The sequence below is a fragment of the Nothoprocta perdicaria genome, unplaced genomic scaffold, assembly GCF_003342845.1.
Source record: "Nothoprocta perdicaria isolate Ctin4 unplaced genomic scaffold, notPer1 scaffold_38, whole genome shotgun sequence".
NCBI lineage: Eukaryota > Metazoa > Chordata > Aves > Tinamiformes > Tinamidae > Nothoprocta > Nothoprocta perdicaria.
The window spans coordinates 4,119,716-4,144,887 of record NW_020455621.1 but is presented as its reverse complement, the minus strand read 5'-3'; the positions used below and the strand labels follow the sequence as shown (position 1 = coordinate 4,144,887).

The 25,172-nt window shown below is 43.9% G+C and overlaps 2 protein-coding genes and 1 non-coding gene across 3 annotated transcripts in view; all 3 read right to left on the bottom strand.

The window, feature by feature from the left end:
* The window catches only part of UTRN (utrophin), a 344,252-nt gene extending 331,252 nt beyond the window's left edge, over window positions 1-13,000 (bottom strand). The window contains exon 1 of the mRNA XM_026044733.1: window positions 12,936-13,000. The gene's annotated coding sequence lies outside the window, so the exon portion shown is untranslated. The remainder of the gene's footprint in view (window positions 1-12,935) is intronic.
* A 426-nt stretch (window positions 13,001-13,426) lies between these two features.
* TRNAL-UAA lies at window positions 13,427-13,509 on the bottom strand. The gene has a single exon. It is a non-coding gene; the product is annotated as a tRNA-Leu (tRNA).
* A 4,862-nt stretch (window positions 13,510-18,371) lies between these two features.
* On the bottom strand, window positions 18,372-23,042 carry STX11 (syntaxin 11). Its single transcript, XM_026044742.1, has 2 exons — window positions 23,021-23,042; window positions 18,372-19,243 (listed from the first exon to the last, which is right to left on the bottom strand). Exon 2 carries the CDS (start codon window positions 19,236-19,238, stop codon window positions 18,372-18,374), a length of 867 nt encoding a protein of 288 aa, XP_025900527.1. The 5' UTR covers window positions 19,239-19,243; window positions 23,021-23,042.
* Between the last annotated feature and the right edge of the window lie 2,130 nt (window positions 23,043-25,172).

The window sequence follows — 25,172 nt, the reverse complement described above, 5'->3', positions numbered from 1 at the left end:
ACAAATCTTCCAAAGGGCCTTCCTCTCTTTCTCTACTGCACATCTTTTTTTCCCACGAATGTCTATTTAAGCCTGGATTTGTTTTTAGGAATAGTAGCAACAAACAGAAGCATGGTAACACTAGCAACRGGAAAGAAACTTTACCAAATTAGAATATGGAAAAAAAAATGAAGGAAAACAACCTTTCCAGCAAAGTCCAAGTAGGTCTGCAAGGCCCAGGGCTGATGAAGAGACTGTTAATCCCAGGGTCGTGGTTCCACATTCTCCTTAGCAGGCCCATCCCTCAAACACGAGCCTGCCCCGCTTGGCCTCAGCGCTGCAGCCTGCCTTGTTCCGAGCCGCACTCCATGGGACGCAARGGGAGCCCCGAGGGGCACTGGGGGGTCCTGGCTCAGCCCCTGCTGCCTGCAGCCCGAGCAGCACCAGCACCACGGTGCCACCACGGCCTCTCACCCACCCCGTCCTTACCAGGCCATCCTTAGGGCCTTCACTTCTTTTTCCTCTTGGAGGGGCATTTTCCAGCCGTTATTTCAGCTGGAAACCACCCTCTTTCCTGCAGCAGGAGAGGCAGAAAGAGGTTATAGAGGAACAGCCCCAAGCATTATGTAAGGCTTCGTATTTCCCACATGCCCCTGTAGCTTTGCCAGTATCCCTAAGCTGGGGAACACAGGGTCTCAGCAGCGCCGCCGGAGCAGGCTACTCTCCCTCTCAGATGAAGCCAAGCTGGGTTTCTGTTTCCTCCCTTTCCAAGCAGCTGGACGAGTTCCTAGGGGCATCCATAATTCTGCTACCTAAGAACTCTCCTGCCCTCCCCATTGGCACAATGGGGCTTTTCACTGATGTGCACATGGCCTCCAGAGTCTCCCTTCATTTTCTGGGAAGTCCTTTGGTTTAGTCTGGGGAGCCCTGCACACAGCCAGGGCTCTAGTTGAAGCATTTTATGGAAGAATACATGTGGCAGCAGTGCATCCTCACCATGGCCCAGTTTCTGATTTATATAGTCCTCTCTGAAAATCATCTCCATAGTTGCTATTTCTCTTCCTGCACACACTTCATCTTTGGGTGGCACTTGACATTCCAGCCTTTGTGATCCACATCTGAAAAGCTCAATTATTTAGGGCTTTCTTAAGCCAAAGAGTAGATAACTTACAAGGCCAGGCAGGTTCTGCCACGTGGCTGAGCAAAACAGTSGCTGCCAGTTGAACGGCCGCTGTCCTTTCTGTTACCCCCAGCCTGTTGTTCTACTGCTGTTGTTCAGCTGGCTCTGCAGGAAGCTGTTTGAGCTCCCTACATGGGCACAAAGCGAAGCAGAGGCCGAGCGAGGCCAAGGGCAAGGCACAAAAAAAGGAACACTCCTTTTAGACAGCATCAAGCCTTGTCAGCCCTAACGTGAAACTGCCTCCTGGAAGGATGATGACTATAAAGAATGCCCAAAGTCAATGGTTGAATGGATCCAAGCAACAAAACGAGAGGTGACCCCAGATTTCTTCTCTTCTCTTCTCTTCTCTTCTCTTCTCTTCTCTTCTCTTCTCTTCTCTTCTCTTCTCTTCTCTTCTCTTCTCTTCTCTTCTCTTCTCTTCTCTTCTCTTCTCTTCTCTTCTCTTCTCTTCTCTTCTCTTCTCTTCTCTTCTCTTCTCTTTATATTTTCAGACAAAGGAAAAGGACTCGGGTATCTAAACAGTTATCTAGACCTCCTGCAGCCACCCAAGAGACCTGAACATGGGAACACTGAGACACTGGACCCGTTGGTGCCCAAGGCCTTCTGGTAGAGCATATGGCAGGTATCTGATGGACAGGCTACCCCAGGGCACCTCAGATGGCACCACATGATTAAGTTTAGGCAGCAGAATCCCACCTGAAGCTTAGATACCAACCTGGAGTTGTAAACCACTTGGATTGCCCGAGACAGAGCAACATTTCCTGGTAAACACATGAAGTCCAAGTGCTTCCATCCATCTGGTTGCTGCTCTAAGCAAGGGAAGATAAAGGGCAATATTTTCAGCTGATAGCTCATGTTGCTACATATCACGCGATAGTTACTAATTCTACAGAGAACTTATTTTTTTTTGTTCTAGAAAAGTCTTTTATCTCTCTCTCTAGATATCTGTAGGTAATAGGGCCAGCTACTTTTGGTAATATTCCACAAATATTAGAGATAGGAATATAAACAGAACCAGACACCACAACACACAGAGATATCAAATGAATAAAATAGCACTGCATCCGTGTCACACACCTCAATTAGCCACATTTAGCATGCTTAAGGATAGTACCATCTTTAAACAAAAATAACGAATTATTTGGGTTATGAAGTAAGAAAAACTATTTAACTGTAATGTTGTAGTTGGGATGGTGTGATGACAGAAAAGGAGTCAGATATGAAGAGACGGGGAGATTTAATTGGACCAACTTAGGCATCAGAAGAAGCGGACAAGCTTTCAAGCACAGGAACTCAGGAAGCAGATGCCTTCGTGACAGAACAGCATCTGGTACAAAACGCTAGCAGCAACAGCAGGAAAATGAGGGAGAAAAGCACTGTGGAATAAATCATGCAAAGATTCCCATCAAGCAAAAAAATCTTGCATTATTATGGCTGGATAACTTAAGACACTTCTGGAATTTGGCCATCCATGTACATGCATGATGAAACTAATGCTGCTTGAGAACAGGCCTGCTATCACGCTAGCATGAATTGCTAGGGCAGCTTCTAGTTTTAAATCACCAGGCAGATGCAAAGAGCTCTAGCACTAAGAACGTTTCACTGCAGTGAAATTGTCGCTGATGTTTCACCTTATGTAGGCCAGTTTCCTATTTCACTTCTGTATACTTTTATATTTCATATTTTATTTGATTGCACTAACAGAATTTTGTACTGCCCTTTCTCAGCAAATTAAAGTGGTAGATTTCTTTTGTACAACAGCAGACTGAACGCCCATGTGTAAATTGTGTTGTCTATATAAACTGTTAGACTAGAATATAGAAAGTTAAATAGTACCTTGCTTGGAAGAGATGCCTTTAAATCAGAGGCAGAGGAACATACAGTTCCATTGCTTATTTAGTTTATGGATTACAAGCCATCTCAAACTGAGGTTAGGTGGGGTGGGATGGTATTACAAGCGTTTAAACCATGAGAACAGCATTCTTCATAAAGCTGTTTGCAGCTAACACAGTGGGTGGGATTCCCAAAGGAAGCCAGCAAATACCATTACCATATGTTAAAATAACGCCAGTTTAAAGCCCTGAAGCCCATAATCATTGATAGGAATCTGCTAGAAGAGTAGAGACACTTTGGGAGTGATTGTTATAGTGACAAAAGCTTCACAGCAACAGGCATCGAATGTTAATATAATCAGTGCAAAAAAATAAACACAAAAGGCTTTATAAGAAAAAAATTAAAAGGTAGGCTGAAGAATGCAAACAATTACCATGCAAGGCACGTAGGCAAATTAAATTCTGATTACCTTTTCTACAGAAATATYAGAGTTTTACTGTACTGCTCCCTCCTTATCTTTACAGATTGGACATTTGTGGAATGCAGAATATTTTATCTAAAAGCGCCAAATTCCTTAAAATACCACACTTGTGATGTCCCTGGCTTCAAGTGACAGCTACAGATCTCAGGAGACAACAGTTAGATGTCATTAGCCACGGCAAGCTCGCAATAGCAAATGTGTGTTTTGCAGTTCTCAGTGATTCAGGAAACCTGCAAGTGTGGGGCTCGCTGGGAGACCTGATCGTACGGAATCGGGTTGTTTCGGTAGTGGCAAACTAAATTCCTATAAATGCAAAAAAGGCCAACGGGGTTTTTGCAACTTAACTCTTACTTAAATAAAGTGCTGTATATCTGTATTCAGGGTGCCCTTTATGGATATTATTTAGTCTAGACACTTGAGAAGCTTTCCTGGGAGGACAGTAGTTAGATAAGTGGCAGAGCATATACCAAAACAGCACTGGATCCAGACTGCTTTGGCACATGCTGTTCAGCACTGTCCTGACAACAGGCATACGGAAATGGCCTGCTGGCCATGCGGGCAACACGTGGCACAGCAGCGCACACTCTGCATGCCCCTGCTTCTGTGATCCCCAACACCAAGCAAACTGCCGCGGCTCTGTGCTGGGTAAGGCACATCGGGACCGTGGCAGGGGCTAGCAGGAAGACACAAGGAGGCACGGAGCACTAGAAAAGGCAGGACATCCGAACCCGCCTGGATGCCGCCCTGTGCCCYGTGCTCTGGGTGTCCCTGCTGGAGCAGGGGGCTTGGACTAGGWGATCTCTAGAGGTCCCTTCCAACCTCAACCATGCTGTGATTCTGTGATGCCCTTGACCTGAGAGCAGAGAGTAGGGAACCTGGTAGAAGCTGCAGGTCATCTACCAAAGGGAACCCGCCCTCAGAGAGTGGGATGCTGTTCAGCACAGTAAATGGGAAGGAGGACTACGTATCASGAACGAGCACTGCCCTGGAACAACAGCATATTTGAAAACCTGGGAAAGCTGCATTTAGCTGCAAGTAGGGCCARGAGTCTTGGTGAACATGAGATAACATCCACAAGTCACAAGAGAACAACTTCCCATAAATAGCCCTGTGTTTAGCTGAGCCTGACTGCTTCATTTTAGTCCCAAGGGTGGCTCCTTGCTTCTGGGGAAGGCAGGATGTGCCTAAAGCTTTGAGTGATTCCCAAACTTTGTGCCTATACTCTTAACACACAGGCAACCTTCAAGTGCGACCACACAAGCCTAAATGTTGGGGAATCARGCTGGAATCAGCCTTGCACTTTAAACTGTGCTCTCGCCCTTTTCTTCCTATGAAGCGACCAGAAAATGAGGTCGATGAGGCTGGAAGCCTGATCCTGGCTGCCCTCTCCAAATGGTGCCAATGTAGGCACAATTTAAATGGAGAATTCTCCCGCTGACCTTGCTACGATCAGGATTATACAAAAAGCAAAATACTGCCAAAAAGCGCCCTAGGAYTTTAATGCCCCCTCTGGCACTAGCCTGCCTGGGAAGCTCTCCCTAGCCATGATAAGCAAGGCACAATATTTATTTCAGAAGTGAACTCCTGCCAGAAAAGCGCTCCTGCCACCTAACAGGGAAACAGGGGAATGATTCGGCCCCGAGTGCAGAGATGCTCCCGAGATGAGGGGCCCACCATCCAGGCGCCTCGGCCCGCTGCTCTGTTCTGCTCTGTACGCGGGAAACGGGAATATCTGGGGAGGGAGCGCAGACTGCAGGCCACTTCACTCCTGTCCCAAAGAGCCTCTGCACCTGTGGAACAAGGACTTTGGATTTAGCACACAGTGTCAAACTGGCTAAATCAGTCCTTGGAAAGGCAAAGAAAGCAATGGGGAGGAGGCGGAGGCTGTCTCAGAGGTGAGGCCGCACCGAAGGGGCGTCGTGCGGGGATTCACCCGCACCTTCAGAGCCAGAGCCCTCCTGCTGCCAGGGGCTCCGGGAGGGCAGCGCGGGATCCTGCCCTTGCCAGGCCCGCGGCCGCCACGTGCCGCTCCATAACGCCGCAAGTCCTGCCCTCGGGCACTGCAGCAGCCGGCAGTGCTGCAGGGATCCGGCCCCGTTCCCAGCTGCAGCAGCCAGCTGCAGCAGGCACTGGTCGTGAAACAGGCACTGCCACTTGACCAAGTACAGGAGACAGCAGCAACGTGCAGAGCTGTTTCATTCCTAAAGGAGTTTGCCATAACTACAACRAGAAGTCAAATCAAACCTACATTTCATCTGCATTATTGAGGAATACAAATTTATTATTGTTACCTTTAAGCTCAGACATCTCCTAAATAGCACCTGCTTAGGCAGGCTGATTATGCACCCTTCAGAGAGCCTTTCTGTTCCTGGCACTTCACCTTCTTGATGGTTCTCTTCCAAATTTGTACAATAACATTTGTCTTGGAAGTAAAAAATAAACTCTCTAAACATGTGCCACACTGTGCCTTAAGTGTCTTAAAACCTTCTCTGCAGAGTCCAGCATAAAACAGGAGCACTCCGAAATGCTACTCAGTCCCTTCCTTAGGGACAACACACCAAACGAAGCAACAGAAAAAAAAGGTATAAAGGAATTTCTAACGACACAAAATTTGCTTACAGAGCATTTTAACTGCAGTTCCCAGATACTCAATCCCACCCCACTCTTATTTATTTCCTAACACTTCAAGGTTTACTTATACTCCAGCTGGACACAGTCACCCAAACTTCTCTGTCATACAAGTCCTTCTTCACGTGTCAAGGGCTGAGCTCTCCCCTTAACTTCACACAGCGCACACACTTTTGTATCATGTRCAATGTCCTTCTAGGCTGCATCTTGGAAGGCATCAACTCTTTTTCCTCCTAAATTCTTTGAATTTGTAAAATTCTTCTCCTATCACAGAATCACAGAGCAGTTGAGGACGGGAGGGACCCGATTTTTTTTTTTTTGTAGGAAAAAAATGTTTGGCTCAAGGGGGCTGGGCAGGCACAAATACCACAGAAACTTGATCCAGTTACTTTTTTTTTTTTTTTTTTTTGTAGGAAAAAAATGTTTGGCTCAAGGGGGCTGGGCAGGCACAAATACCACAGAAACTTGATCCAGTTACTTCCAGTATCTCTTCTTTACCAATGTGTCAAGTATCTTTTGGGGCAGGTCAGCTGAACGAATGCAGTATAACAGGTTGGTCACGTCTCTGRTTTTAGTTACGGAGCACTATAGGGTTTGTTGGCTGGCACCGATGTATTCTGCACTGTTATAGTTCTGTCAAAACACAGATCATGGAAACCTTGGCTACTAAGCTAGCTATATAAAAAAACCCCAAACTACATTTAACCAAGTTTCCAGAGAAATCAGCTTTCTTCAAAGCAAAGCATTCTGCAAAATAATCCAGAAGATCAGGATTGCAATCACAGCAATCAAGTAAAACAATTATTTGTGTGCTGAAGARAGTAACAAAAGGATTTGGAAAAACATTAGATAAATGGGGTTTCTGAGATGGGATTTCATGAATCCTCATTCAGAGAAAGCCCAAGATCTGGGGCAGGGAATAATCCTCCACTATCAGAAAGCCAAGGTTGTGCAGGAGAGAGGCCATTAACGTCTATGCAAACAGGGAAGCAAACATTTTTACCTGTAGCTATTGGGTTACTAGCAAATGGCACTGCACGAAGACCGAGCAATCAGCCACCTTCTATGGGCTCAAAGCACAAACACCATTTGTTCATGTTACAGCTCCCAGGTACCATTCTAAAGGAAATCTCTTATCGAAKGACAGAAGACTAACCTTGTAGAGCATGAACTTTTAATCATGATATAGGAACAGACTTCCAATAACTAATGTTCTAACAGGACCTTGGCTTCCAATAAGCTCAGGCTAGACTCAGATGCCCATTTCTTACAGGAAATGAATTGCATATATATATATAWMAMWATATATAWAWAAWAYWMTWTWTATATATATATGTATATAAATTACATTTGCTTGGCCTTTATGTGGACAAAATTATAAAGAACAGCTTTCAGAATCTAAATTTAAGCACCTGCTCAGATCTTTGCACACGTCTTGTTTTTCTTTAAGTATTGCTGTCATGTAAGCTGTACATGGCAGCAAATCCATAGATTCAGTGGGTGGCTTCAAACACGCAGTGGCACGTTTAGTTTCTTCATCTCAGGGTGCTTAGGAACAAAAAACAAAGCACTGAGAAAACACATAATCATTACATGTCTATTAACAGATATATCCAGGATATGTAGGTTTGAGATAAGGTTAAGCATAAGGAAAATATTAAGTAAAAAATTTTTAGACAGTCAGAAGAAAACTTTTTTGTTATGTTTTCATTGTGCCCTTTTTTACTTTTTTTCTCTTAGGGTGATKGACTAACTGGACCAGTTGCCAAGAGAGGATGTAGTACGTCCATCCTTGGACATAGCTCATTCCCAAGCAGATGCTGCCTTGAGCAGCCTAATCTAGGTGATGCTGCTGGAGCTGGGGGGGTTGCTTCTGAGGGAAGCAATCTCAGAGATCAACTGATGTGGAATTATTTGGCTTGCGTGTCACACATTCCTTACAAGTGAGGATGGGGGGACGCGGGAGGGACGCGCTGTGAGGCAGGGCCGGCAGCCACAGTGCKYGTGCAGCCTCCGGCCGCAGCTCCASCAGCTCCASCAGCTCCAGCAGCTGCTGGGAACCCACACGCACACAGAAYGCGAAAGGCTGGAGCACAAGCGAAAAGAACAAGTAAGATACAAAATGGGACAGAAAATGGAGCTAAAATACATGTGCAGGTCAACCACTTGAACAAGTGTTAGCTGAAAAACAGACCTCTCTAATGCAATGTCCTCCAGTCATTCCACTCACATGAAAAAGTTTGCTACAAAGAACAAGATAACAAGAGACAACTTTTAGAAATCCACCGAGGTCACACGCTTTGGGAGCCACCTCTTGCCAGGAACTAGCACACAAGCTGAAGCATAAGAAGTTCYGTCTCCAGGTGAGGAGCAACTTCTTTACTGTTAGCAGTGGAACAGTGGAACAGGCTGCCCAGGGAGGTTGTGGAGTCTCCTTCTCTGGAGGTCTTCAAAACCCGCCTGGATGCCRCCCTGTGCCACATGCTGTAGGTGTGCCTGCTTGAGCAGGAAGGTTGGACTAGATGATCTGTAGAGGTCCCTTCCAACCTTAAAWATTCTGTGAATCTGTGAACTGCATGAACTGCTTTAGCCAACACTTCGAAACGAGGCAGATGAGATCTGAAGGAAAGAGCCATCTCAGAAAGATGGTCACAGCCTAGCAGATGGTGAAGGAGAGGCAGCAATCAAGGAAAATGAAGAAATCTTGAAAGAAAATGCCTCTCCTAAAATTATTAGAGAAAGATGTTTTTGTAATTGCACATTTAAGAAGGTACTTAACAGGATCATCTACAGAATACTGTGCATACTTTCTACTGTCTTCAAGAGCTCCCTCTTGATAGGAAGGAAAAACAAAACCAAAAACAAAACAAAACAAAAAATATCAGATGAGTTTTAATACAACCAAAGGAAAAAAAAAATCCCAATAAAAATGCCTGTTTTCCTGCTTCAGGCATGTATTTGAGGCTACATGATAAGGGGTTCAACAGAAGTTCCTCATTTCGAAGCTTTCTCATCAGGGCAGTAACGGAGGGGCTGTGCTGCATCTCGCTGCTGTGATGTACATCATCACTTTAGCTCTAGCCTCTGAGAAGCTACTTACACTGCAGTACAACCTGCACGAGGGGAAATATTCCCAAGCGGAAGGCAACCTAGTACAACCCAAGATGATCAGAACCATCCTTGGGTTCTGTGTGATTCGCTGCAATCCCCAAAGCAGACGTTCTACCTCCCGAGAAGAACTGGCAGAAGGGAAAGCGTGTCCACATCTTGCTGCTCCAGTGCAAAGAGGCGCCAGGCGGCGAGTCACTGGAGCAACCCCCCCTGCCCCGGCAGTTCACGGTGCCGAGATCTGCTCTGCACTAAGCAGTACCCAGAGCCCTGCACGGTGTCACCAACTTCTCAGTCGGAGCAGCTGCGCTCCCGAGCAAGACTCCCTAGTGTTTGCTGCGTGGATTGAACTAACTTCACTGAAAAACCTTCCCCTTTGCTCATCAAGACCAAGAAAAACAGTTAAGCAATTGATGTTGCAAGGCTCTGCTGGGGATTCTGTGTTGTAACACCTTGGAGAAGGAGGCAGAAAAGAATTGGCCAACAYTGCTAACGAGTCCTGCTTGCTGTCGCTCCCAAGCCCTTTGGAAACAACTGCAAGAAACAGCTGATTACATCAGACACAGTCAGCACAGGAGAGCTTGGCAAGTGCTGAAGCTAAGCTTGCATGAAGACACGTGGATGCAGCTCAACAAAACTGCCTGTTCTCTTGTAATTACTCCTGGTGATCCTTGCATAAGTGAGTGGTGCAAGAGAATGGTGAGAATCCAGAGGGGGGAAAAAAAAAAAACACCAAAACACTGATAGTCTATTGAAGATGTTAGCCCTGCTCCTGTAGCAAGGAAAAAAAGTAAAATGCAACTAACAACTGATATAAAATAAGGCAGGAATGGCAACACTATCATGACATCATAGCACGAATTTAGCCAAAAGCGTGCAGCCCTTTTAAAAGCAGGTGACGTTTTTTAGCCAGCAAATTTTCAAGACAAAAGTAATGACAGTGATTAGAGCTGAAACAAGCAACAAAGAAATCTGCATGGGATGTGCTATGTACAAGAGCATTTTGAACATCCAAGGAAAGAGGATCAGCTCCTCTTTATTTCCATGTAGATGCCAAAATGAGAACAAGTCAAGAATGAAGGAAATTACTTGATATATTTGATAGTCCATCTGTTATATTCCTTGTAGATCACAAAGCCAAAAACCTCCATTAGGACTTAGAATAGGCGAGTGTTTTATAACTAATAACATTATATGGGGTTCTACCTGCTATKTAAGAGGCACATCTTACTTTCCAGACTTTAATTTAACCTCCTATCAGAATCAGAGGAATTACTTTTCATCTCCTATACAGCATTATATAAAACATCAGGAACTTAAGTGTCTTTATTTTATTATTATTTTTTTTTTAATATGCCATTTTCTTCAGCACAAGGTTCTGGTCACTGGAAATGACAGAAAAATGCCCTAATTGTGCAGTGAATAAATGACGTGTCTCCACCACAAAGTAACTTAGAAAAAAAAAACTGCTTAAAGTTTTTAAAAAGCATTAAAAATACTGTATTATTGGCTTGATACTATTCCACCAACAGGTTGTCTTCTTATGGATTGGGTCCCCTTCTGTTTATGAATAACGCGCATGTCTGAGTTCAATTTTGGGTTGCTCTTTCCCAACAAATTCCGGCCTTGTTCAGCGTGCGCGTACAAACACACACACACACACTCTCACACACACACACACACACACACACACAGACACACACACTGTGCTACACTTGCTGCCTAAGTAGCAACTCTGTGTTTTGTGAGAGCTTCACAGTTTGGCTCCACACCTGGTTTATTCCACATTGTTTTCAGAACCCATTGATATTCTGCTCAGAGCCTCTTCTAACACGACCAGATTATGTCAGTATCTATCTGATCGCTTCCCAAGAATTAACTGATTTTGCAGCAATGCATTTTGCAGATGCTGTACTTCCATATCCCCATTTTACGTGATGGGAAATTGAGACACAGAAAGATTAGCATTAAATAATTCCTGTAAATTTGACTGCTCATTCAGAGACATATAAAACCATCTTTTTCAGAGACTGCTCCATGCTCAAGGTGCAGGCCCACTGATCTCACCTGTGCCTGTGCAAGTTCTCCATTTCTACCAGCCAGACTGAGCTCCTCAAGAAGGACATCACAAAATGAGGAATATGTAAATTACTGATTGCTTTTGGAAAAAAAAAATTATTTTAACTTACTTGCTCCTCCTCAGATGGAAGGCAGTTACTGGCAAAACAAAAGCCTCTGGTTCTCTAGAGCAGCACTCATCTGCACATGAAGTTCTTCTCTCTTTGCAAAGTTTCTGTCATTATTTGCTATGCATTTTCCAATTTCTTCAACAAATGAGGCAAGTACCCTAGAGATAATGATCTCCTTAGGAAAACAACATAGGGTTCCAGAAGGAATCCAATGGAAAGCAACATTGTGTGAAGTAACGGTGAGAGCCTAATGCCCGTATACAAGAATGTCAACTTGCAAAGGCAATTTATGAGGTTCCTAAGAAAATTACTAGAAACAAAGAAAGAAACAACCTGATTGATAAAATAGAAATCTTTAATCATAATCAAGGTCAGCTCCAGAGCTGGAGGGTATATTCACATCACACTACTAGTCATTTCACGTTGTATGGAAACCAGAACCATTAATAAGTTATCCTTTCCTTTACGGGTATCTCTACAGAGAGGTTGCAAAATACTTGTTGCCACTAGATTTTACAAGTATTTCTTGAGATCAGGAAAATGGTAGATTTCAAGAATCTTGTGTTCCAAGCAGGGATCTGTATCTGCCCACACCCTAACACATTACAGTAAAAAAGTGTGGAACACAGTTTCACCAAGGGACTGAGTTAAGTTTCCTGCAAACGAAATCTGCTAAGTGAGAGGTTCAGTCTGCAGCGGGAGCGCTTCTGAGCAGCAGCTCCAGTTCTTTCACACTGCTTTGGCAAAGCAAGGCTTTTATTTTGTCAGTAATCGGTGTTCTTTCAGAAAGTGAGATTATTTTTGCTTTTCATCCGTAGCTCTTACGATGCTGAATAGCTGCCACTAATTTGTTTTGTAGCAGGGACCAGCTTTTCATCACGACCAACCCTGTGTCCACAAAATCTGCATGAGCATTTACTGTACACACAGAGAGGCACGCGAACAGGCACCCAGGCACAGCTACCCAATCTGTATGCAAAGATGCTGGTTTCCAGGGCAGACAGTTTCCATTACAGCATTACAGGTAAAAATGTACATTCAAATGAGCATCATTTTTTACTTATATTTATACGATAATGAATAATGGGACCTAAAGTTTCTATAATAAAATGTGAACCTGTCAGCACAGTTCAGTGCTAATGGACAGCTCTGGGATGCAAGCTGACTGTAAGAACCATCAAGAGATGATGATACAGGGATATACAGGACAATACAGATATTCATCAGCTACCACTTTTCTTAACTCCCGCTTTGTGATCAAATTTATTTTGCTTATAATATGTCCATGCTTGGCATACCAGATGTTCTCATGCAGCATATAATAAAAAACCTCTCTGGGATATTTCAGCTGGGATTTCATATCATACTGAAGGCATGCATCAGTCACTGGCTTCCCTTGGGAGTTTATCCTTTATTTCTTAGCTCTCCGTATCCCAAAATATTTTGGAACTGTAAGTTTGGAATCACTTTTTAAAATCTCAAAATTAAAATCTCAAAATTATTGTGAAAAGTGTGGCTTAAGAACAACTAGAATTACCTTCATGAGGATTTGGCGAGGCTGCTCTGGCAAACACTGGTATTTTAAAATGTGCCAGCCCGGGCTCGGTTTGTACTTCTCACGTTTCAGATATACTGTCAAAAATAAATAAATAAATAAATAAATAAATAAATAAATAAGCCAACCAACCAACCAACCAACGTTACAGCAAGTTAAGCGCTGCAAGATGGATCCAGGGAGGCCGAGGGCGGCCCCTGCGCGCTGCCCGGGCTCTGGGCGGCGCCGCGGCCGTTAACGGCCGCCGCGGCCCGCGCTCGCCTCAGCGCGGCGGCGCCAGGCGCCGCCCGGGGCCGCCCCGCCGCTCTTGCGGCCGCCGCCGTTGCGGCCGCCGCCGCGCCCAGGCCCGGCCCCCCGCCCTGTCCCGCGGCCGGGTCGGGCCGGGGCAGCTCCCGCCGCGACGCCGCGCTCTGCCCAGCCGTTTTCCGCGGAGCGACACACAAAAAAACAATGAAAYTAAAAAGGCGGGCACTTACCAGGAGTGGGGTTCGAACCCACGCGGACATACGTCCATTGGATCTTAAGTCCAACGCCTTAACCACTCGGCCATCCTGGTGCACATACAGGAACCGCACGCGGCCGCGCCTACAAGCGGCGCCGCGCGGCCGCCCCCGGGGCCCCCCCGTCCCCCGCGGCCGCGCGGAGCGGCGCGGAGCGGCGCGGGCCGCAGCCCCGGCCCCCACACGGGGCCCGCGCGGAGACGGGAGCCGGCGGCGCCACCGCTGCGCCCGGCGCGGCCCAAGCGGCCTCCGCGGAGCCGCCGGGAGCCGCGGCCGCGGGGCGCGCGTTTTAACGCGTTAAAACTGCGCGCCTGCCTCTTCCCCGCGCTGCTGCGCGGGAAGTGCGCGCTGAGCGGGGAGATGAGCGCTGCGCCCTGACGTGCCGCTCCTGCCTATCCGCTCCTTGAGGATATATGTTCCCTTCCCAACAGGAGGAAAATGAAACCACCAAGTGCGAGCTTGCTAGTTCTGCTTTGAGGACTAGTGGAGCTAGGCCAGGCTCTGAGGCGTCCGTCCCCTCGCATTCGCCTGCTGCCACCTTAGGGGCTCCCTGGGAAGCAGCTGCTTCCTTCTGGAGCAGGCCGTGGTCCTTCCCAAGTCCTCCGTACGGCGGGGGGGGGTGGGGTGGATATTTAATATTGCAGCAGGGGATCAACTGCATAAGATGTTGAGGGCTCTCCTGGAGAAGGGAAGGTTTTCCTAGGAGGAAAACAGAGCAGAATGTAATGTTTCAATTAAGGGAAACTTCCCAGCAGCAAGAAGAGTGTAGGCCTGGAATGCATTATCCAAGGACACTGTGGAATCTGGCCTACATGGGGGTTTTAAGAACAAGTTGTTGTAGTTGTGCATCTCCACGGGGTGGTCTTGGCACGCGGGCCCTGCCACAGAATTGACCAAGGGCCAAAGGAAGAAAACAAGAAAACCCTCATAGTTCTGCTGGCTTTAACTCAACTATCATAAAACGCTATGTAATGTGATAGGAAAATAGCAGAAGGTAGATCCGTGACTGCCTCTTCGCGTGTTAGAACGAAAGGAATAAATTGACATGGCTCCATGTGAAAATCACGTTACATATGTGATAGATTAGCTGTGCTCACCACATACATCTATTAAATGACTGTTTCCTTTCTTAATCATACGTTTAATCATACATATAAATGTATGATTTATATCATACATATAAATCATACATATACATATGTATGTTTAATCATACATACATATGTATGTTTAATCATACATATAAATACAACCATGTGTAGCTCTTTCCTCTGTCAAACCACTGTCTGCTCTGGTTCAAAAATCAAGAGAATCTATTTTGCTTTCAATGAACTGTAAAATACAGCTCCAGTTGTGCTTTTCAGAAGGCAATATCCATAATGTAGGCTGTCCTCCTCAGATTTGATCACTAACAGTTTGGCTTCTCAACTTGGCTTCTCAATTCAGTCYAACCCCAGGTTTTCAGCTCTAAAATTCTGCAGTACCTATGACTGAAAGCAAGTGCTTTACCTTTACTTCAAGAATTTTCCGTAAGACATTAGCCAGCAAAATGTCCAGTCGATGTGTCTGCAGCCTAACTCCTCAAGACCCTAATCCCCCCCTAACTCTGCAGCCTAAATTCCCTCAACAGAAGTTCCATTTCTGTAAAATAACTCCAATGTTTCAAAGGGAAAGTAATAACCATATGCATATCCACATATGCAGGCAGCTCAACCCTATGTACCAACAATTATGCTTCGTAATAGGGGACTTTTGCTCTTCATATWTAAGCAATGCTCTCCTGCGTTTCAGGGAGCAGCCTATGTCTGGTTGTCAGTTCTCCTTTCCTATTGTCAAAAAGATTTTTTTACGAAGCTTCTGCTGCTTTAAGTAGGAAACAACAGCAGCAGCAGCAGCCCTAAAAGCTACTGGTGCCCCTCTCATGTCTCAGTGACTCCCCTATTCAAATCCAGCTACATGATTTGTAACAACACGGCCTGGAAAACTGTCCATACAATATGCTCCTTGCCTCTCCTTTGGAATAGTGTTGACTTTAAAAGACTGCCTTCCTTAGCAGCTGCCGTTCTGCTGCTGCTTCTATTAGTGTGTAAATGTGTTATCAAGCTGCTTTTATCATCTTTTTCCACTCATCCTGTGTGCACTCTTTTTTTCAAAAATAGTGTGATCTTTTTTTTAGAAAAAAAAAAAGCCTGTATAACTGTGACTAGGCAAGTTCACAAACTAGTAAAACTTGAGTTCTTACACAACTCAACAAAAAAACCCCACCACATTAAGCAATGAACACATGCTTACAATGAAGAGAATGGTTTCTTTAGTTACTGAGGTCATTTTCCAAATATCTCTACTTTAAAATGGGACTGAAAAAATGTTTTAAAAGCTGGTATTTCAATGATTCTTAGATCTAGTTATGTCCTCACAGCCACAGCCTAAAGAGACAGGGCCTCTAATTATATTTTTCCTCATACTTCCACTCTCTCCATGATTTGAATATATGCTTCACAYTTCTAATAATAAAATAGTTATGATTTTGGAGAACTTCAAGAGTAAATTTGCTTTTTTTTTTCATAGTAGAGAATCAGGATATATGAAAATGTTTTTTACAGGAAAAAAACACAATAAGCTTGTCTCAATGTGCAGTACACTTGACTGACTGTGGCACTAAATGCTAGGAGAACATATTCTTCAGGCACTGTCTAACCTCCTTTCACCAACTTAACAATTTACTCCTGTAGCTTTTAAATTAAACTCACAGTGTACAACACTGCATTTTAGATTTTTATTATTAAATATTTTTTGCACATATGTATGTCTACAAATGCCTTAAAAAAACAAACAACAACAGCAAGAAATACAAATCTTTATCAAAAGCATTGGTGAGTGCCAAGAAAAAACAGACCAAATAAAATACAGAGTTTATTTCTCTTCGATTTATGCCCATATTCTGACCCTCGGAGGTGTAGGATATTTCTCTTCAAATGGCAGTACCCATGGAGTAAAATGACTTGACTTCTTCAGTAACCCCGCAGGAGTAGTAATAGTTTTAGCTGAGAACTCTCCTTCATTCCGCTTCAAGCAGGGATTCTGTTTGAGAGGTCCGCAAGCAAGTGTAATACCRATGTCATTAGGACATCATTCAATATCAAAATATCTTCTAGTTTAGAAGATCGCTGTTTTTCTCATTCTTCCATGTTATCACAGACAGGTGCTTTGACTAAAGAGGCTTGCACTTTCTGCAAAGTAGTCCTATTATTGGTGTGAAAAGGCCTGTCTGGCAAAGAAGCATTTCCCACTAGGATATGAAAGCTTGGAAGTTGAAATGATTTCACTGTTTTGTCACATTAATATAAATAATAAAAAATGWTGTTTAAAAAAAAAATATAAAACTAGTGTGCAGTAGACCAAAAGGGCAAAGTTTAATTGTGATTGATGCAGGGAGACGGCTATGCACACCTCCCAAGTAAAACTCCCAAATACAAAATATTTGAAATGTTTAAATATATTTATTAAAATACATACATAGAGGATCAGGGTTCAAATAAATGTCACTAACTTTTGAAAAAATGTCCTGCATTAATTCAAAGGATAGCGACAGATCACAGCGTATCAGGAAGCCGCCTAGAAATACTGTGGTTGGAGAAACTCCAGAAATAGGAGCTAAAATGACTCCCAAGAGCTGACAGATACATGTTACATCGACAAAGCTCGGTGGTTTCTAGGACTGCAAATACTTTCTCTTTCCTCCTTACATTCCAAACATACTCTGGCCAGGCTCCCCTTGGAGGAAAAGAAGTATTTAAGCTTGCAAAAAAAGACTGAAATAGCATTAAATGTTGTTGCCTTTCTTCTTCAGGTATACTGAAGAGACATGCCTGTTTTCTTTCACACATGGAGATTTCCCAGCAATGGGCAAAAAAACTTGTTTTATTGTACACCAGTGAAACTGATTGATAATACACGGAATCCTTCACATTATTTTAAATATATAAAAATATTAAATCAATGCATATAAAAACAAAAGTATACTGGTGGGGTAATCCACTAAACTGCAAGCATTAATGTGCCAGCAGAAAAGACTCCAAACTGTTGGACATTTACACGTGCTTCTGCAGAAGGTACTGCCAGCATCTCTCCTGGCTGAAGTGCTACTCAGCAGAAAAAAGTATGAGGAGCTTAATGGCTTGGCAGTTTTGAAGTTAAGGCTATCAGACAGTGGCTCATTTAAGAAAGCTTCAGTGAGATGGCACAATTTTGCGGTGCTTCCAGCAAGGTTGCGGCCATGAAAAATAGAGAAAATCAATCACGCACAAGCAGAACAAAAGCTACTTACGATTTAACTTGCAGTTTACTCTTGTTAAGGCCAGTACAAGCTGAAAATCAAGGTGAAATTGAAACTAGTTTGTGTCTTCTGCTAAACTAATAGGCTAAATATTTTGTTAAATGAACAGCGCAAAATCTGTTGCAGTATTTGCATAACACAAGCTCCAAACTGGTTCAAATTCAAAACTTCAGATTCTGTRGGGTACTGTGTAGGTCTGCTCTGCCTGCAGGCTCACTGTGACAAATAAGTATAAAGTTATTGCTACGGATTTTGTTATTTTCCCTGAGCCAAGCCCATCGTTCATTCTTCTTTATTGTCCATGTGAAACAAGTATCATTGCACAGKGGTGTTCTAAGTACTTGCGCCGCTAGTTATGCCAACAGAATACATCTCAAATAAAAAAAGAACCATTTTATCAACATTTCGAGTAGCCCGTATGTAAAAGTGCCTCTGGCACATTCAAGAAAAAGGCCACAAGAAAAGAGAAAACCGCCCAGCACACGGTGAGCCCTCACAGTTCTGGGGGCTGTCATTAAAGGAGACTTGCTGGGAAGGTTTTGAGGACATTCAGGTCAGCGCGCGACAGCTTCAGCAGGACCATCACCTTCTGCAACACGACAAGCAGCAGCAGAGGATGGTTCTAAGAGGGTGTTTCCTTCGGTACTCTAGAGCTTTCTTCACTTGGTCTTTAGCTTCCCCTACGTAGTCCTCAACGTTTTGCATATTGAGCTCAATGATGTCAAAGGTGTCTGACTGTTCCTCCACTAGCAGGGCCACCTGCAAGAAGAGCTCGTGGACTTCCCTGATGCGACCTTCCAGCTTCACCAGCTCTTTATGCCGCGTCTCGATCTCGTTCAGGGCTGAGCGAGTCCCCTTAACATCCGACAGGAGGTTCTCGGAGAAGACATCCCACTTGCCTTGCTCGATCATCTCCTCGATCTGGTTGCCAGAAACGTCCTTGCCCATAATCTCGAGCTGCCGCTGAATGCGAATCTTGCAGTTCTCCCGCTGCCTCATCTCCGTGGCGTTGTACTCGAACATGGCCTCCTGGAAGGCGTGCATGATGTCCACATAGTGGCTCTTTGCTACCCTGGCAATGACGGAGGAGGCACCGTATTTTGTCACAGCGTCGTCGCTGAAATCTCTCATTATTTGCARTTTCCTATGGATGCCTTCTCCACGRGCCTTGATGTCTCTGGCAATGCTACTAGTATCCCGTTTGATGCTACTGAGACTGCGCATGGAAGTAAGGAAGCGGCTGTTCTGTTTCCTGAGCCTCTTGACATCCTCTTTCAGGTGGCTGTTTTCTGTCCGGATGCTCTGTATGTCTTTATGAAGAGCTGCCAAGGCATAATCGGTCTCATASAGCAGCGTGTCACGGGGTGCATTTTCATCATCCTCCCCGGGAGCAAAATGCTCATTATGCAGCCTGGCAAGCTCGTGCAGCTCATTCAGCCGGTCTTTCATCCTGCCTGTAAAAGGGGAAATACAAAAGGAGGGAAAAGGTAAATAAAACACTGGCTTACAGAGTGCAAAAGTTGATAGCACATCCCACATGACAAAAAAAAAAAAAAAAAAAAAAAAAAAAAAAAAAAAAAAATCCAGGTCTTAAATTTGTTCACAATATTTCACTGAGTGATGAATCTCAGATCAAAAACTGTGGCACTAGAGAACCCTTCTGGAAATTACAGTGCAAAACTGTAATTTAGTGCAACTTTTAAAATCTTTAAAAATGCAAGACAGAAGACAACCAATGCTGGAAACAAAAAACAAATTAGTAAGACAATGTACAACCCCTAAAAACCTCCAATCTTTTACTTGGAGGGTAAAAAAAAAATCCACAGAGCAAATGATGGGAAGCATTCAGTTATCCATGCAGCCAGCTCTTCATTACATCAGCTACTCCAAACTACAGGGCCTTTCATTCTAAGCTTGCTTTTCCTAGAAGAAGGTTAGAGGTTTCTCAGACTCTCAGAAGCAACATTTGCCAATGTAGTTTGGAAAGAAAACTTTCAAGGAGTGGTGTGTGGAAAGCAGTAAGTATTGCTAATAAATAGTATTTTCTGAAAAACAAACAAGTTTAAGGTCCTCAGATACTATCATTCATCACAGTGCACGAGACATCAAGCAAAGAAAAAAAAAATACCCCAAACCAAAAAAAAACACCCTAACAGCAGCATTTTGTAAGTAAAGTGACCATTTTTATAGCACAGAAATACCCTGCTGAAGGAAAAAAGAACCACAGTTGTTACAGAAGAAGCTGTGTTTTCTGTGTTTGCCTCACACATACTGCATTACAGATTTCACTGCAACAGCAACAAATTGAATCATCTGCACAGAGCAGTTACATGGTAATGRAACATACATCTCCTTTAAGCATGCTGCTTACTTGAAACTCTAGACTTAAAATCTCTATGGAAAGTGGAATCTGAAAACTCCAGTAAGAATCTTTCATGAAGCGTTACAGCAAGCAGGAAGCTGAAAATTTCCCATTGCAAAACCTGTATATCCCATGACACCATTTAAATTATTAAGAGACCTAAATTAAGGAGCAGCATCAATCATGACATCACCTGAATCTCTAGAAGATTCATTTGTGTTTTTCAAGGAATTCACAAGCCCTTACAGACATGTTATCCACTGTGAATGCATCCATTCCAGGTTAAGAAGATCCTACATGAACACAGCCAGAATACCTAGATCCAGTGTGAAAGCAGAATGCAAACTTATGATCTGTTTCATGGAACTGATGGAGGTATTAAAAGAGGTTGTGTAAGAGACAGAAAAAAAAAATTCCATCACAGACAGAGTGTCTTGGGCTGGCATAGTTAAACAGTTAAACGATCACCTTTATACTTGTGCAAAAAGTGCATTTTAACTTTATCCAGCAACTTTCCAAGTAATACAAGCCAAGAAAGTTCATTAATATCCTGAGAGAAGAAAAATTATGTGGGAACGTATACATGTAAAATACATCAGTTTGACTTTAAACTGTAAGCCACACAGATGCAACACAGATGTAATACAGAGAAAGCATCAGAAAATGTAGAGTTTTCCACCTTCATTAATAAAAATCAAGATTCTTGTGCTTTGGGCTACAAGAGTACCAAGATGAAAATATATCATCCGATCCATAAAGGAACCACAAATGTAGGGGCAGTGCCAAGGACAGGTGTGCCTGACTTTAAAACACACAGCCTACCTAGAGGCACTGCTGCAAGAGTGTCTACCCTTCGTGTCTGGAATAACATGGTGGGACATGTTCTAGAAGACTTGGAAGGAAAGGAATAGGCATCCAACCATCTCAGGATTGTTTAGGTCTCTCCTGGTCACCAACTGCTTCTCTGGTGCTTTTCACATGAAATGTAGATGTGGCTCTGAAAACCTGGACTGGTTCCTAGTCTGACTGCATTCCTCACCCCCACTGGCTTCCTGGCAGCTTATGCTCTTCCCATGGAAATGCCAAGTGTTGTGTTCAGCACTTTATTCTTTTTATGTTTTGCATCAACACTTGGAAACAGCAACCTGTATTTATGATGACCAAACCTTAAGATGACAATCCGGAGCAGCACAGTGCCATTCATGGAGCACTAAATCATTTCAAAACAGTGTGTGTGCAGGACTGTTACCTCAGTTCTCCCAAGTCCCCAGACTTGAGGGAAAACACATGTCATCAGACACCCTAAAAAAATCTCCATGAAGAACAGTCTGACAACTGTCTCATCAGTAATCCCATTTTACTTTTGTGCTTGACAAAAGTGTTATCCTTCCTCTCTGGAAAAAATGAAGGAAGAATGTTTTGATCTAAGAGGTATGACATTGTTTCTTGTTGCTCCACGCTTCAGGGAATATAGCCATCTAAAACTTCCAATAATTTTAATTCAAAGATGCTCTCAAGTATGTATAAAATTTATAAATAAGTTTTTTATATATATATGTTTTATATATATATATATGTTTTGTATATAAAACTTATACAGAGAATTTGGTATAAATGTAGTAAATCATTTTTGCATGTTCAATATTTAAGCAAGAGCTCCCGGACAAGAGTGGGGAAAGTTTATATTTAAACAGAAAACCATGCTGAGTGAAAACTCCTGCACAGTAAGGAGGAGGAACTTCTTCACTGTGAGGGTACCAGAGCCCTGGCACAGGTCGCCCAGGGAGGCTGTGGAGTCTCCTTCTCTGGAGATCTTCCAAACCCGCCTGGATGCCGCCCTGTGCCCTGTGCTCTGGGTGTCCCTGCTGGAGCAGGGGCGTTGGACTAGGTGATCTCTAGAGGTCCCTTCCAACCTTAACCACTCTGTGATTCTGTGGTTCTGTAACCTCAGTTTTGCAGGAAAATATCTATACTTCCATTCCTCTATGCACAGAAGAGTAACCTTGTGATTTATCTTCCTCATCCACAACTATTTTAAGGTGCTAGATAAACAGATATAGAGAAGCAAACACAGTAAATCACAGAATGAAAAGATCATTTCTGTAGAAAGTTAATGTGTATACTAATTCTGTAAAATCCCTCTAATATTTTTTAATGTAGCATGAATATTAAAAGATCAAGTGCTAAAAGGACTGTAAGGAACAGCCAAGTGTAGTCTCAGATTGCACTGTCCTGCTGGCTGCACGCTGGAATATGATGCAGTTGAACCCTGGCCTACGTACTGCCACTGCCTCCAAGTCTCTGCCTATGCTCTATATGTGCTCCATAAAAGCTGCACACGTAAAATTTAGTATTTGTCTTTCAGTTTATGGGCAGACATCTCATTCCCTATGTTACTACTACTTGTTTCTTCAGGGCTTTCTCCAGTGATATTCTTGGAATGCTTCATAAACTCTGAAAAATCCTTTGGAGCAAGGCAGTGCTAACAGCCCGCTTTACAGACAGGTATTTCGGGAAGGAATGACTGAGGATAAAAGTATTCCTCTTGATGAGTTATGATGACAACTTCAGACACGTGCAGCCCAGTCCTTTGTGTTGTGTAGGTCCAGAAGCAGCTCTGTCCCTGCTGCAGGCCACCAGCGCGGTGCTAGGCAAGAACCCAAAGGTAGGAACTGGACATCAACACATGAGCACACGAACCCAGGCAACCTGTGACATGCTTGGCTCTAATGATGCACACAGCTGTGCCCAGGAGCTCGGGCACTCGCTCAGGGAGCTTTTTGTAAGCCACCYCTTCCATTCTTACTGAGTCTGTCCCCTTCTGTTTCTGAAGTGCGTCCCCAAGCCTCCTCCCCATCCTTGTCTTCACCTTTTCAAGTAAGACGCTCTTCCTTACGTACAGACRGTGCCTGGACAGAAGGGAGAACAGGAGGAAGAGAATGACTTTCTACATGTACTTCAGCACTGTATCAGGCCACAGATCACAAATTGCAGAGTAGACTTATTCAGCTTCATGCTAGGGCACGTTCAGCTGTTCTCTAGGTTGGAATTTGCAGTACTTGGGCAAAGCACGAGACCTGTGAGGGAACAGAACATGTTTAGCATTCAACCTGCTGACAACACATTTTGCTCAAGGAACATGTTAAACTTAAATTGGGCATTTGCAAAAGCTTAAATTTTTGCAAAACTTTGCTAAATTTTCATGTAGAAAAGAAACTTAAATCAAATACAATATCAATACAGCAGTCTTYTGCATTTCAAATTCCTGTTTCAAATAAAAAAGGAAATATATTTACCCAAGGATAAGAAACTTCTGGGCATTCCCAGAGTCTGCAAAATACACACCAAAAGAAATAAACAAACAGCGATGGCAAAGCAGGTGTGACCAGGCAGCTGAAAAAAAAAATCAGCTTAATTGCTGTGTATTTGCCAAAATCGATCTCCTTTATTACATGTTGCTGTCAGTCAGGCAAGTTTAATTACATTTATTTACATGTTGAAAAWGCCACTGGCATTAAAGCAGCAGTATATTAGTGCATAAGACATGGCCCTGCTAGGAAGAGGCTCATTCCTGAAAGCCCGTGGCACTGCCCTTGCTAACACGGGGCCTGCACCCCGTGGTACAACCCAGGCCCACTCACTGAGAAGCCACTTGGTAGAAAAGGAGCTGGGGCTGCTGGTGGCCACCAAGGTCACCAGCAAGGGGCCTGCGTGGCAATGGCGGCCTGGGCTGCTGTGGGGAGYGCGGGGCTGGCCGTCGGAGAGCAGGGATTCCCTCTGCTCCACACRGCGCTGTGGGGAGCGCGGAGCTGGCTGGCGGAGAGCAGGGATTCCTGCTGGCCCAGGGACACTGGGCCACGTGTCCAGCCAAGGCCACCAGGCTGGAAACTCAACGCTCAAGGGAGGCCTCGTTGCTCCCTGCAGCTACTGAATGTGAGGGCATAGGCTCTTCTTGGGCTCTTCTCAGTGACAGCATGAGGGGCAATGGACCCAAGGGGAACAAGAAAAAATCAGACTAAACCGGTGGGAAAGCAAAYGAACAAAGACACCTTTTATGAACACTAGAACAGAGAAGCATCGGGACCTGCATCTTCAGATATAGTCAGAAATCAACTGGACATAGCCCTTAGCAAGCTGATCCAACGGGATGTGCTTTAAAGAGTTTGTTGKACCAGATGATTTCCACATATCCCTTCCAGTCTAAGTTATTCTATGAATCAGCCTTAGGTTAAAATTCTGATGACTGAAACATAAGAGCTATACACATTTAACTGCTTGCACAAGGTTATTTAAGATGCGTCTCTCACATTACAATTTCAGGGCACCAGTTACTCTATATTCTGCAATAACAGCCTGGAGAGCATAAATCTCTTAATTGTGAGAGTGTGTGTTTTAATAGGCTAGCTGTCAGTTTGACTTTCTTCTACTGTGGATATTTTGGATATTCGAACTGGATATTCGAACTGTTTTTTAGCTACATAAAATCTTTGTAAAAATCAAGTTTCTTATGCAGTCCCTCATTGTGTGCACATACCTATGTGCCAAAAAGACAGGCTAGGTCATGACTACAAGGATTACAACTTCGAAGTCAGATACCCACCAAGCATAGCCAGCTGAGGACATGCTCAGCACACCTGGCTTCATGTTGGCATGCCACTTCTTRGCATTAATCACCACCATGAATATAACTTTTCTAGGATGCTGGATATGGATGAAGAAATCCTGCTGCAGTAAGACTGCAGCCACACACACTTCCATGACATACCTAACTTCAGACAAAAAAAAGAACGCTATTTTGAAAGTCAAAAATCTCAAAATACAGGTAAAAAAAAMCCCAAAATTCAAAGAGCCTCACAAAGAGAAGTCCAGAACTCCTGTAATATAAAATGCCTGACCAAACCTTTGCAGTAATATGTCTAACCTGGCTGACCTTTGCAGTAATAGGATTTAGCAAAAGGACGTGCTATGTTTTGCATCCTGTTATCCGAGTAGAACTACCTTATTTCCAGTTGCCCATCTAG